This window comes from Drosophila guanche, unplaced genomic scaffold (genome assembly GCF_900245975.1).
Source record: "Drosophila guanche unplaced genomic scaffold, DGUA_6, whole genome shotgun sequence".
In the NCBI taxonomy this organism is placed as follows: Eukaryota; Metazoa; Arthropoda; class Insecta; order Diptera; family Drosophilidae; genus Drosophila; species Drosophila guanche.
This window is the reverse complement of record NW_022995755.1, coordinates 3,719,077-3,734,011: the sequence shown is the minus strand read 5'-3', so window position 1 is coordinate 3,734,011 and position 14,935 is coordinate 3,719,077. Positions and strand designations below refer to the sequence as shown.

Sequence of the window (14,935 nt, the reverse complement as noted above, 5' to 3'; positions counted from 1 at the left end):
ACAACAGCAATTCTATTATTACTTGTTTTTCAATGTTTATATATGTATCTATGGACAGCTCCACATGTATCTCCACATGGCACTTCCCTTTTTTTTTTGATACTTCGCTTATTTATATGGAAACTTAAATCAGCATCTGGGAAACCTTTTCACCATTTATTAAATCAAGGATAGTACGTCGCATTCGCTGTTAGTTAAATTACATTTCCAGTTTTCTTGGCAAAGTACTCTACCAAATGACTTTCCAGTCTTATATTATGAAAATTTCGAAATCCTATTTCAATTAGATTGAATCAAACAACATCGAGATAATTTCCTCCATCTTCATTTTACTTTTGAATTCTTGTTGATATTCTATCAAATTTACTTCATACTTCAGATAACTGATTTTTGATTCCTTTACGGAGATTTGTTATGCGGTTTTAATTTGTCTTTCTTTTCCTTGCATAAACCGCAATTATTTGTATTAATTCCTCAAACCACTGCCAATATTCTAATTAAAATTAAAGCATCCGATCTTCGGGTGAGGTTATGGATGCATTTTTATCTCTGCACTTAATTCCAAACATGTAAAAACCCCTTTTTGTATGGAAACATACCACCACAATAACCTCACCCACAAAATGTATGAACAAAGAGAGAAAAATTTCAATAAACACAAACAACACCACGAAGAAGAGACCAGACCCACCGCCAAAGTTGACGAGAGATGCCCGTGAAGAGAAGATTAGAACTAGCCAACGCCCTGCCATAAGAAGGATCGTTGAAACTGGACTGGATTTCATACATTCAATGTATTTTATGAACAAAATTGTCACAAAGCGAATAAAAGAATATTTTATGTACTAAAACTAAAATTTTGTGTTGAGAAATATTATTTAACAAGTTACAGAAAACGTGTTTGCTGAAGGTTCGAAACACACATTTTGCATCATTACCTTAGTTTTGATGACCATCACCATTTTGGCATCTCTTCAGCTGGAGAGACTTTTGGAAGTATCTATATCAACAGAAGACTTTCTGTCTAGAAGAATCTCCAAAAAATAACGATAAATATTTAGATATTTAAAATCAAAATTAAACAAGCAAATAAAACACATTGGAAATATATTTGTAATTAGTTTGTATTTGTATTCGTATTAGCTTAAAAAACAAACCCAAACAAGGTAAGAACATAGTACTCAAAACATTCAATTATTGACGAAATTGCATTACGTTTTTTTTTCACACACATAAACTAAATCGACGGCATATTTGCTTCGTTTGCTGCTTGATGCATTTGTTAAAATAGACAATTAAAATGATTTATAAAATCGCTTTGAATATAAAAATCACTTATATCTAATGCTTAGCGTTCACACTCAGGTGGGGCGGACACGCAACCAAGCTGGGGCCTGGTTCTGGTCGCCCCCCCCAACACACGTCGATCGACTCTGCAGTAGCCATACACAAAATTGGATAAAAATTCAAGCGTGGCTTCAACTATTTACAAAAATATGCTGCATGTTATGTTCTTGTTGCCTTTTTATGTTTTGCTTCGTTTTTTGTTTGTTTAATATTTATCAGTTTTTAGAAACATTCGAATACATTTGTGGAGACCGTTTGGAACATAAATAGCACGTTAAAGTTCTGACAATGACACAAGAAAACAACTAAGTAAGGCTGGAGCTGGAGCTGGAGCTGGAATTGGATCTGGATCTACACTGGGCGGTTGATACTGCGAGAATTCTAGTAACGGGGGAAATTGTTGGGATATTAAAGTGTTTCAGCTTAACAATTGCAAAATAAACCAGTAAAGCGCCAGCCAGCTGGGGTGCATGTACTGGCTGATAGAGACAGGAGGAGGATGGGCGTTAAAACTGTTCCTCGACTTGAAATACTACTCAATATGTTTCGCTTGAATTGTGTGGTTTCTGTTTTTACTTGTTTAAAATGCATTCAATATTATTTAATATGTTCGTATTTACTTTTTAAAAGCTGACAACAAATTGAAATGCTTATTTAAAGAGAGATTTTGTACACTCAAAAAATATTCAAGAATCCGCTGACCGGGCACAGCTGCTGCGCTGCTAACTACTGCCGTGCATTGTACATTTTGTACATTACGATGTCTGATTTGTCTGGCCATCTCTATATGGAGTAGCTTTTGCTATCGTTTCCATTGCCGGTGCTGTTTCCGGTTCCGGTCATGATTTATCGATTCGTATTCTCTAGTATTTTCTCACTATGTGTGTCTGCCACTCTCTGACTGCTCTGCTCGAGTTTACAATGTTATTTTCGTAATTTTATATAGATGTTTGTTGAATGTATACATAGTTCTTAGAAAGTAACTCTTATGTTCTGTACGCCCACTGTTCCTGCCCTGCCGGTTCATGTATGTCCCAGCGCCAGGGCATGGTCGCTGTCTACCAAGTGTTTCTGATCTCTTTCCACAATCCTTTTAGCTAACTAGCATTTAGTTACATATGTATACATACATACTCGTACACCGCGTACCGTTGCTCAATTCTCAATTCGCATAACATTCGCTATTTACATGGAACTCAAAGTTACGCTTCGTAAATTTTGACTAGTTGCCTTGAAGGGTCTCTCCTCTCCTGTCCACTAATTCTGTGCTCTGCTTATGTTCTCCTTACATGGTAATTGTTTACGCGCTTATGCGTTCGCTTAGGTTTCGGAATTTCGGGCAAGTGTTTGTTTGCTTGTGTACTACTACTTGAAAAGAAAAATGCTAGTTTTTGAAATCCTTTGGATACAGTTCATCATCATCATCATCATTAATTTGTCCTCCACTCTACCGCTTCAGTAGCTGTTGTTTCCGTTGCTGCTGCCTGCTTCTCCTGTTCTTGTGCTTTCATAAGAGATTTACACAGTTGTTTATTCTAGACCTATATCACCGCTTAATTGTCTTAAACACTCTAATTATTTTAGCATCCCTAGCTGCTGATTCACTTGTCTGTCTTTGTTCTGTTTGGTAGAGTTGTCAGTTGTGGTTTTTGTGTCTTACAAAGTTAGTTGATTGATTATGAAAGTGGTGTGTGCCTCTACTTATCAAAGTTGCTTGAATTCCTCACAGTTCTTATATGCCTATTATGTATTTATGTATTCCAGTATATATGTATATTACTATTATAATGAATCATACAATATAGATGCGTACTTTGCAAGGTATTAATTATGTTATGAAACCAATGCGATCCTATGCAAAACTTTATTCATTATATATACTCGTATGGTATGTATGTATGTACGATTTGCGTAATTTGTACATAAAAATATATTGTATATGTATGTGCATTTACATGCCGCCTAAACGCTACTGCAACCACAGCCACAGCAGCACAACACCTAATATCGAATGAGCCAACATCATCGATCCCATCCATTCATTCTTGTTTTGTACATTTTGCGAAAACGGATTTCGGATTTCCTCTGAATGCATTTCATATTTGTCTTGTATATAGTTTAAAAATGTTGCATTCCTTCTGTGGTTTGTATGTATGTATGTACTTTGTTGTAGGAAACATTTCGGAAATCATATATAAAAATATGCAAGTGCCACAAAACACACTACGAGATGGCTAAAAAGAAAACAGAACGAATAAGCTTTTAGCTTGTTTTCGTTTAGTTCTGATGTCTGAAGTCATTTCTGTGGTTTGTGGTTGTTCTCCTTCTCCATGCGGTGTCTTTGCTCTGCTTAATGGATAATCGTACAATAAATAAATAGCATTTGCTACATACTTGCATTAATAGTTATATGAACCTTGCGCTACTCTTAGTAATAGACGCGTTTTACTAGCCCTAATACAAATAGCGCTGACCTAAGGCTGTATTGCAAACCATTTTCCTTTTTCATATTGTGGGTGGGACACACATTTGTATGCGTGCCATCATCCCTTATTATATCGAATTCTTGTTTATTTTAAGCACTTACAACTAAACAGAAGTGTGTGTTCATCAGTAAAGAAAAAAACAAACAATACAATTATTTACAGCCAAACCAGCTTGGAGAGTCTGGGAGTGGTTAGTTTTCGCCTTAAACATACTACATGAAATATACAATAAGTCTTAAATGTGTCTTGTATACATGTCGATCATAATGGGATTTGGTTTTGTTTTAGTTAATGCATACGCAGCGCTTTGGCTTCTAATGCTTATGTGCTTATTTAGAAATGTGGTGCATATTGTTCTTGCTACCGCTGGCAACTCAGCTGCGCAGGTAGAGCCATTGGAGGGTGACGATTGTCAGCAGCAGGAGCCAGTTGCCCAGCCGGGCCACACCTGCACTCGAGCCCGTTTCACCGCATTTGCCTGTGGGTATAAATAAGAGTATTACTAAGGATTCAGCATACTGTAGCGAGTACACAACATACCAAAGACTGACAGATTGGCCACCAAATGGTGATCAGGTGGCTTCTGTGTGCCTCGGTAGCAGGCATCGCCTACAACCAGCTTGGCTGAGGTGCCCTCCGTTGGCCGATAGGTCAGACAAACGCCGTGCTTGCTGCCCTTGTGGCGAGCTATGATGAAGAATGTACTATTCTCGGCCCAGGAGCCGTGACAGGAGTACTCTGCAATGGCAAATCATAAATAAGACAAAATTCGCACTGAAAACTCTTTGTACGCATACCCTCTTCGCCCTCCACACTGCACAGCGGACTGACGTCGATCGAATTCGGCTTACTGCATCCTACCCAAAGCTGTCTCTGGGCATTGTAGTTGGGCACACAGCCCGGGACATCGCGACGATTCCGCGTGGCCACAAATCCCACACTCGTATCGCTGCCATCAATGTTGCCCAGTACCAGAGACTGCTGCTGCTGCTGCTGTTGCTCGTGCTGTTGCGGCTGTTGCAGATCCTGGGGCGCACTGCGTCGACTGCGTACAGGAAGACCGCGAGTATTGGCATGCCATGAGCCACGTTCCATGCGTTCAGCATTCCGAAAGCTGAGCGTGCTGTGTCTGCAATCAAAAAATCGAGTTGTTAAAACGCCAGCAGCAGCAAACCACGGAGTCAGCTTACCCTTTATGACCAAAAGTTCCCGAGTCAGCGCTCTCGTGGTGATGATGTCCGTGTCCCAAGTGCGATTTACCGTTGTGATTGCGCTTGTGGCGCGTGGCCAAATACGGCGGCCCGATGGCACCGCGCAGGTTGTACAGTCCCTCCATTGGGCAAATCGCCGGTTCCGGATTGCTTGCTGCATAGGAAGGTACAGAGGGGGTTGAACGGGGTCTGCTGCAGCTGCATCTGGCTTGCACAGAGTGCATCTCTCTTACCCAGCAAGGTAATGTAGGCCATCTTATTAATATCAAAGTGATCCGGGGCACAGGCATCCTCCAGGCGAATGGCCGGCTTGCCCGTCTGTATTTCAATGACGTGCGTGTCCCGACGGTAGAACATCATGCACATGAATCCCGATTGGCTGTGGGGCGAAAGGCAGGGGGTGAAAGAGGGAACGGACATTGAAATTGCCGAAACGTGTTCGCTAGCCTCTTGGCAGCATTTTCAATTTTAGCCACTTACCACCCGGTCGTATAGTGCACCACGGCCATCATTTCGGTTGAGGTCTGTTTATTTATCTGTTCGCAGAGCGCACGTGTCTCCATATAGCCGTTGGGCTTAATAATGTGCACGGACCCATCACTGAAAAGAAACCGGTATGAGGATGGCAGTGAGAATAGGAACAGTTTAGAGATCCGTTTGATTCGGTTTGGTTTGGGTGACAACTTGGCCGCAGGCCTTTTGGAGGCGCTACTCACTTGGGGTGATAATTGTAGACGGCGTAGCCCATAAGTGCATGCCAATGACGGGGACCCTTGAACCAGGCTGGGAAGTCACAGCGCTCCGCCACCGGCGGTTTTCGCAGCGACATGATGCGGGAGCCAACCTATGCGGAAAGGGGTGAGCAGAGGGTGTGGCAGTGTGGCATTTGCGGGTAAGTGAAAATAGCAGAATAGGTAGCAAAAATGGTCTGTGTGTTGTGGGATTGCTTTGGAGCTGATTGAAAATGCTTACCTCGGCACTGTCTAAGCCATTGCAAGTGGCGTCGCCGGATTGTGCCAGCTTATACTCGGCATCCTTTGAGCTGAGCATGCTGGGACCGCCTGCAAAGGGTTTTAAAGCTCAAACAAAGTTCATCCTGTTTGCCGGAAGGCAGCTTACCCATCAGCGAGGAGATTTTCTCATAGACAAAGCAGCGATATCGTTCCTCGTTCGAGATGGCATGATGATGCGAGACCAGGCCAACCAAGTAGCGTGAGTTGCCATCCTTCCAGGTCGCCAGACACGTCAGTTCCTCAACTGCAGGAGCAGGAGGGCAATGGAACGGAACAAGGAGCACACAGAGCAGAACAGGGTACGGAACGGCAAAGGAATAATGGAAGAAACGAAAGGAAGGCAGAAAGGAAGGAAGGAAGGATGTTCATCTTCAGTTCCAGAAAGACGCGATGAGTCATTGTCATGGCCAGAGACTCACCTGTACTCTCGGTCCCCTGCACATCGGGACAGGCCTGGAAGCTCAGCAGGAGGCGACTCTCCTCCGTGCAGCTCTCAATGTTGGACACTGGCGACTTGCACTCCCCGTGGCCCCGGTTGTATGTGAATATGAAGGGTCCTGCAGGCGATAAGTATAAAGAAAGAAAGAAGACTCTTAAAATGACCCAGGCCCCAACATCGTTTGGTTCTTTCTGCAAGTACTCACCCTTGAGCGGACACTTGACCGGTTCGGCGCTCTCCCGAAAGAGGGAGTAGAGCAGGGCATCGCCCGGAATTTGGTCGCAGAGATTCTGTAAAGTCTCACGGCCCTTGCAAAAGTCTGGGGGACATGATTATTTTAAAAGCACAAATAAAAATTCAATTAATGCAAATCGCAAATGATGTTGTCGTAGACACAGAACACACAGAAATAGGATACAAATAGCAGTAGTAGTGGTAGTAGTAGTAGCAGTATTAGTATAAGTATTAGTTTTAGTATTAGTAGTAGAAAGTAGTAAAGGATTAGTGGGAGCAGAGTATGTAAGTTGTAAATTGTAGTAAGTAATAGCAACACATTAATGAAAGGACAGGGTTAAAGGAAATCAAATCTACAAAGGGCTATGGAATTGTAAAAGATTTTTTTTTTATGTTTTTTTTTGTTTTATATTTCTTTTGGTTTTTGTTGTGTGCCGCACTGGAAGATGCACAGTGGCTGGGCTGGGAATCTGTGGTCTCCCAGGGCCATCCATGGCCAAGCATGCCATTTAAATTGCACAGAAATTTGTTTAATTAAGTGGCCGCCGAAGCTGATGGTCCGGGGAGAAGATTGCTCGAATAAATGACGAAATGAAGACTTAAATCAGCAGAAATGTCGCAAGTGGCGAGAGTGACGAGAGAGGGATGGGCATGTTGCGGTCATGGCCCCATAATGCCCATCCCCATTCCCATCTCCGAGCTCAGCCCAACTCCAGCTTCAAGTGCGGCACACAGGAGAAGGCAGAAACAACAACAATTTCTGTGGAAATGTATAAAAAGCGGCGGTAAGTACAATACATAAGTAAGTAAGATAAGTATGTAAGTTCCAGAAAAACACAAACGAACCAAATAAAGTGGGGAACCAGTAAGGAACAACAAACCAAACCAAAGCAAAGACTTGTGACGTTCACAGAAATAACTTAAAGACAAGAGTTTTTCATTTTCAGCACTTCCTCGAGCTGGGCTGGTCTGGGATCTGACTGCAGTTGGTATTGCAGACCAGAGCCCCCCATCTTTTGTGTATTTGTAAACTCAACTGAAAGGCACAACACACGTTTAAAAATGAACCGAAAGCAAAAACACACACATGTGGTTCATCTCTGGCTTTGGCTCGCCACCGAGCAGAAGTGAGACCAAAAGCAAGGGATGGGGGTAAGGTTCTTAGGTGGTTTTAGGCAATAAATAACAGGTAAAGGTAGCAAAGGTAGTAAAATAATGTTAGGGCCTGGCAGAGCCCCATACAGTATAAGGTAAGGTATTTGTTGCTAGAGCAAGCATAACATTTTGAATCAACTAAAAAATAATAACAAACATTTACTCATGATGAATAAACTGAGTAGTCGGGTGTCTGGGGTTTATGGCAAACGCGAGAGATATATATGTGGCACATACATATATATTTGTATATGTTTTCTTTTTGGTAAAGGGTCCTCTCTTTTTTTTTATATTTTTTTTTATTGGTAAGTAGTAGAGTTGTTTTAAAAGTAGATAATTGTAACTAAAATCCGTTTCGTATGAATGCACTTCAATAGATACGGATAGATATATATTATACATATATAACACATACAGGCATGGTTCTCAACATTACAAAAAAATCTTTACAGCTAAAAAGGCACACAACAAACAGTTTTTGTACTGGCGGTTTTTTTGGTTTTTTAATTTTTGTATTATTAGTGATATTATGTTCAACAAAACATCGAACAGTTTCAGTTTTGTTTCTTCGTAATAGTACACAGGCTACAATATAGCAAAATGAAAACTGGAATCATAAAAAAACACAGGCACACGCAGAGCAAAAACCAACAAAAAATGGAAAGAGTGAGAACATATTATGATAAAGCACCAATTATGTATGTAATGTGGTGTAAAAGCCAGGATACGGCCAGGACTCTGTATTGTTTGTGTGTGTATGGAAGTATGTTCGTGTGTGTACGGGTAAGTGTGTGGCGTTTTTGAGTAATGATTGTAATTAAGTAGCAACTACACTTTATGAGTTATACAAAGCATACCGAGTATCAGAGGAACAAAAGGTGTGGGACAGGGCGTGGTGTGTGTGTGTGTGTGTGTGTGTGTGTCTACTACGGAGAAGCGTTTGTGGCACATAGTAGTATATCATGACAAGGCAAAAAACGGCATCACAGACACGGCTAAAAAAAAAACGAACAGAAAAGGAGAACAAATTAAACAAATTATATTACTTTGCAGTGGGAATTTTTTTCGGTATTCTCTGGATATGTGTGCGGTCGGACAGACCCTTAAGCGCACAGTTATATTAGATAGCCGGGCTAAATTACCGTACAGAGTACAGTACAGCCACGAGCATACACTAGCTAGCAACACACAACACACACCACACACACAAACAACACTTAGACACTTAGAACGAACGGAATGAAAAATGAGAGACACACACACAGCTAATACGAATACGAGTACATGTACTATATAGGAAGAAGAAGGAAGGAGCACACCGAAGGAAGGAACCAACGAACGAACGAACGAACGAACGAACGAACAAACGACACAAATTGTACAATAACTTATGAGTAACCGAGAGCAGAAATTGTTGAGTTTCATGTTAAAATTACATTAACTAAAATTACACACATGTAAGTAAGGAAACAGAGAATGGGGGAAGGACCGAAAGAAAGATTTCAAAAACAGAATCATAACCGAAAAAACCACAAAAAACACCAAAAAGCAACCGAAGGAAAGTTACAACAAATGAAGAGACACAAACACGGACACACAGAAAAAGGAAACAACAACACAGAATCGGGAATGGAACCCATAGAGCAAATAGTAGTAGTACGAATAGTAGTAAGTAGTAGTAGTAGTGGGGTAGTAGTAAAGTAAAGTAGTAGGTTGTTAGGTTAGGTAGAATGTAGTAAGAAGAAAGTACAATAAGTAATTGATAAATGAGACAATTATACTAGCGGTCACCGGGCAGCCCATCCCAACATTTCATCATCATATACAAAGATCTTTACATTATATATATTTTTGGGTAAATATATATATTTCTTTTTCCATTATGTTTTTTTTTTCGTTTGGTTTTTCGATTCGGTTTTCTCATTAGGAGCACAAAATGTAGCTGAAATCCTTTCTTTTTGATATCTTGATATTCACGAAATTGAATTAGAAAAACAAAGTGTGACAGAGAGTAAGTAAAAGTAATGAGCGCATTGCTTTCTATACAAAATGTGTCTCGAATTCGCTTTCATAGGCTTTCTACAGAAAAAAATGAATTTTCCTGTTTTTTTTTTTCAACTTTTTTTTTATTTTTTGTATGCGAAAACAGAAAACAAAAGCGGTTAAGATGGTGGTAGGATCTGGTGGATTGAGGTTGAGGTTGGGTGGGTGTTGGGGGGTGCGGACAACTGAAGGAAACTTAACAAACCGTTAAACGAAATTTTAAAGGCATTCTTTGAAATGGAATGGGCATTGGGGTTGTACAATACGATTTCCAAGAGCTGGCAGACTTGATCTGATTAGGAAAAGGAAATGCAAAGAATTATTCCGCAAAACATTATCATACAATAATAAGGATTTACAAACCGTTCGCTCGGATCACAATGGATTTTCAAGTTTTAAAGTTTCGAGTGAAAAAATAATGGGAAAACTTATCAATAGGGGGGATATATTACAAGTGTATTTATGTACATATTCGTCATGCACGGCTACCAATCTTGGAAATCCTACTTTCAGCTTCGTCGGCAGCCGAAGATCGAGTGTTTTTATTATTTTTTTTTTGTTGGGTTCTTTTTAAGTTGCTTTTTTTTTTCTTTTCTTCTTCGCTCGCTCATGGTTTTACTGTACAAAGTTGATGATGATTTTTTGTTAGCAGTGGATTAATATAAACATTAATAATCATAATCATGTACAAATACAAAGAGTTATATATAATATATCAAAAAACAAAATGAAAGCGTCTCAATCGGTGACAACGAACAGTATCTCAAAGTAAACTCAAAATCAAATCAATCGGTAGTAAATATGTATGTAAGTATGTATGTACCAACAAACAAACAAACACAATTAAATATCTGTACAAGAGAATATATGGAAGGAGACCTTTATTTACAGCGTTGTGTGTTCTTGTCATTGTTCGAGTAGTACTCGCTCAGTGCTCATATGTTCTTCTTAATCAAATGTAGTCCTATTGTTCCCGCCGCTATCAATAATGCTGATTGCCTGATTTTGTTCTATAAGTATTCATTTTCATGTCTGCTTCCTATCGACATTGATGCAGCGGTTCGACGAGTAATAGTTGCAGGTAATGCTCCCCCCAATCAAATGTGGTTTATGCTCCTCTCTACACTCCCCAATAAGTCGGGCAAGGGCCGGGGCTGGGGCCACAGACACGCAACGGGACACGGGACACGGGACACGGGACGGTACAGGGGCACGTGGCAGGACAATGGCAGATAAGTGAGCAGAGCATAAAAATAATAAATAAGTATCAACAAAACCCCAGGAACCTAACCGTAACAAAACAAGGCATACAAATTAAGACGAATGGGGTTTATGGCACGACTTTTATATGCATACATATACTTGTACGTTTCTAGATACTTGTATACATATACATATGTACTTATAATAGTATATCAACCAAATTGACAATGGGATTCCGGGCAGACAGCGGAAAGCAACCAAATAAATAGAACAGAATACGATGGATCCGAATAGACCAGGAACAACGGAGCGACAACAAATTAATAGAACAAACGAGAGCGAAGAGTGGGAACGAGAATGGTTACGGTAACGGGAACGACGACAACGAGAACGAGCAAAAAATGAATGAGCACACATAAAATATTGCATAAATAAATGAAATGAATTGAAATGAAAATGGCAATGTGAAAATACACATACAAAAGGACATATGTATGTTCACCCAACACGGTCAACAAAAACAACAATTGGTAACACCGAAGATAGGAGGTCGTGCCAGAGCCAGGGAAAACACTCGAAATTGGCTGACACCCTGGGCGCCACTGACGCCACAGCTCCTGGAATCGGAATCGCAATTGGAATGGAAATCGTATGCGAATCCGACTCGGCTCTTTTCCCTTCTGTTCTGTTCTGGTCTGTTCTGTGTTGGATGTCCCTAGGTAAATACGCTTTTATATACACTTTGTATATATAAATGTACGCTTCGAAAACTGTACCGACACACGCAGGGGCTACCCCAAAACAAAACACAAAAAAATATAAAAGGAGAAAAAGAGGGAAAAGTGGGTACATGAAAATGCCAAAAACTATATAAAATAAAATAAAGCTCTGTGTTGGACGGACGGGCTGACTAGGTTGGGCCGGTGGCTGCTGGTGGCCTCCTCCTGGCCAACAAATTACCCAGTCAACGTACGGAAACGTACAGGTCGGAGCCACCCACACACAATACACACACGAACGCACACATCCCAGGAATGGCAATGCCCCTTGTGTGTGCGTGCGCTGTGACTGTTTCTCTCATTCTTTCTGTTGGCAGTAGGCATAAAAGGCATGGAAAACATTTTTACCGACGTTTGATTAAATTTAAATATCCTTGTATCCGAAATTGGCTAAAGCATGTTCCGTTATGTTATGACACCAAATAATACACGGAAAATGCGGGGAAAATGCCTCTGGGGGAGCGAGTAACAGAGGACGGAACGCCAAATAAACTCATAATGCCAGTAAAATTCCCAAAAACATTTCGGGTCTGCAAAGAATTAACGTTCAAAATTGCATTGAGAAGAAAAGTGAATGAACCGCCCCCGGGCCATGGCTGTGGTGAGTGAGAGGGGGAGTGGCGGGAATCTGGGAGTGGACCCGAGGAGAGCTCTGCTCAATTGATAAGTGGTTTGGTGTTGGCTGGAGCCCTGCCGTAGTTTTGCTTAATTATTTTAATTATTTGTATGTACCGCCTACGTTTTTGCACTTGGCGCCGCACCGCTCGGCGCACCGCGCAGCACTGCAATTAAAACGCGATGCGGCCTGGCCTTCATCATTGAGTGCCCCGTTCTCGTCCGTCGCAACCTTTAACCGTGGTGGATTTTCCCCCCTCACTTGGGTGTGGAGTGGTAGCGAAATTGGTATGCAAATGCTGGCAGCCCATCACCAGCTTATGTACTACAATCCATACGCAAAATGCTTTGCCCAAAAGCGCTGCAAAAATAAAAACTCTGGGAATATAATTACTCGAAACGTAGCTGGGACTGTGGCTGTGGCTGGGTCTGAGGTACTGTCTGCCTGAGAGGCTGGGTGGCTGTTTGACTGGGTTGGCTCTACTGATACTTAGCGAGTGGGTACCTCTTATGTAGTTGTACTCGAAAATGCAATTTAAACGGCAGTTAGCTGATGGCTGCCTTGAAGTATGCAATGCTTTTTGATACCCATATTACCAGAGTTAAAGCAAATGAATCGAGGAACTCATTGGATTGACAGCTCAGATCCTTCGAGCACAAAACACAACACACAAACAGAGAACAACATGGATACGCACACAATCCGGGCACATCCTTTGATGCTCGACACAAGTGAAAACGACACTACATTAGACGTAGACCAATTAACAAGGCTTTTCCTGTTAATCCTGTTTGTACATTGTGCAAGTCTTCAGTAATTGAAACTGTCGACTGTCTAGGTCCAATTATTCTGTACAGTCTGCCAGCACGAATACATAGTGTGTGTGTGTGTGTGTGTGTGTGAGTACGGGTGCGATTACGAGTACGGGCACGAGTATGTGTATCTGTCTCTGTATCTCTTTGTGTGGCCAGTAAAAATTCTATCTAAATTGAATGCAATTTCATTAGATTATTGTAGAAAATCTCAATTTAAAGCGTATTAAATCAGCTTCAATGGCATGGAAGAAGTATTAAGAAATCTTTAGCTCAGAGCCAGGAGCTGCTCTTTTATGCAAACATTCTCACAACACACACAATCGCGTGTGTGTGTACTTCTGATTGTGTGACAAATCTAAACAAATAATGATTTAATAAAGAACATACACACACACGCAATTCTATTGTGGCATTGATACTATTGTTTTACGGTCTGCTAATCAAAATGAACTGAAAACCGCCCCGCCCCAGCCATCTCTGATCTGTTTGGGGACGGCCTCCAGTGCCCGACTGCTTGTTGCCTTCGAGGCTTTTGAATTATAAATGAGACCTAAAACTCTCGTTTAATATTTAAACAAAATCAAATCAAGGAAAAAAGGAAGGCAGGCGGAAGGCAACACGAGGCAGCCAAGACAGCCAGTCAAACAGTCAAACAGTCCGACATTCAGACACTCGGTCGGTGCAAGTGGAAATATCAACTTGAAAATATCAAATGAAAGGATGGGTGGAGTTGGGTTAGGTGGATGGGCGTGCCCTGACTTGGCGTTTTCCAATTCGAGTCCAACTGTCTGGCCACGCTCTGGGCCAAGAGCTCACGGTGATGTGGATATGGATGTTGCTGTGCCTGTTGGTGTTCCTGGTGCTGTTGCTGGTGCCAGTGTGCTGGTGGGTCGCCACTTAAACTAATTTGATTTCTATTGAGGCAAACAAATAATAAATAATGAATTTACATTTCTATGCGTGCTGTGTTACCAACGCCGCCAGACCTTGCCACGGCTGAGCCGAGCACAAATGCGAATGGATTGTATTAGAGTGGAGTGGAGTGAAGTAAAGTGGGAGGTGGCACTCTCAGATTGTGCTGCTGTTTCTACTTGCATTATGTGTCAGGTGCTAGCCTCCTTATGCCAAGACTTAATTGCATCTTCTTGCCGTAATTAGGTGCACTGGAGGCCCAGGAAAAGCTCGCTACCTGATCAAGAACTAAGCGGATTATAGCAATTACCAACGAATTACGACTATGGGAAGAATATGCATACATATCTTGTATGCATGTACATACATATGTCAGTGGGGTACTTCAGGCAGAGCCTTTCAATTGGAGCTAGCCTGGGGTGGCTGAACTGAGCTCTTACTAAGCATATTCTTAGATACTCGCACTTATTACACAGCGTAATACAGAGTACTCAACCTGCTGGAAATTAAGAGAAAACACTTTGACACTTGGTGTCGCATTTCCATTTTCATTTACTCCGTCTCGACCGACCGAGCGACCTATAAATAAATCATGTTCCCGGTAAGAGTAAGTAAAACAAGCGACAGACATGAGTGGGTTGATGAGCGAGTACGGAAGATGATTTGAATGTGAAACCAGATG

The 14,935-nt window shown here is 41.4% G+C and overlaps 1 protein-coding gene across 4 annotated transcripts in view; it reads right to left on the bottom strand.

Annotated features, from left to right (window-relative positions):
- Nucleotides 1-1,535: 1,535 nt before the first annotated feature.
- LOC117589636 overlaps nt 1,536-14,935 on the bottom strand; it is a 31,800-nt gene continuing 18,400 nt past the window's right edge. For 2 of the 4 annotated variants that reach the window (XM_034281731.1, XM_034281728.1), the window contains 11 exons: nt 6,702-6,824; nt 6,477-6,614; nt 6,164-6,301; nt 6,017-6,105; nt 5,761-5,888; nt 5,525-5,644; nt 5,278-5,423; nt 5,024-5,198; nt 4,631-4,962; nt 4,374-4,571; nt 1,536-4,311 (listed from right to left, as the gene is read on the bottom strand). In XM_034281731.1, coding sequence (XP_034137622.1) covers nt 4,208-4,311; nt 4,374-4,571; nt 4,631-4,962; nt 5,024-5,198; nt 5,278-5,423; nt 5,525-5,644; nt 5,761-5,888; nt 6,017-6,105; nt 6,164-6,301; nt 6,477-6,614; nt 6,702-6,824 — 1,691 coding nt within the window. In that variant the 3' untranslated portion in view covers nt 1,536-4,207. The remainder of the gene's footprint in view (nt 4,312-4,373; nt 4,572-4,630; nt 4,963-5,023; nt 5,199-5,277; nt 5,424-5,524; nt 5,645-5,760; nt 5,889-6,016; nt 6,106-6,163; nt 6,302-6,476; nt 6,615-6,701; nt 6,825-14,935) is intronic. The other 2 variants (XM_034281727.1, XM_034281729.1) reach the window with 1 other exon arrangement.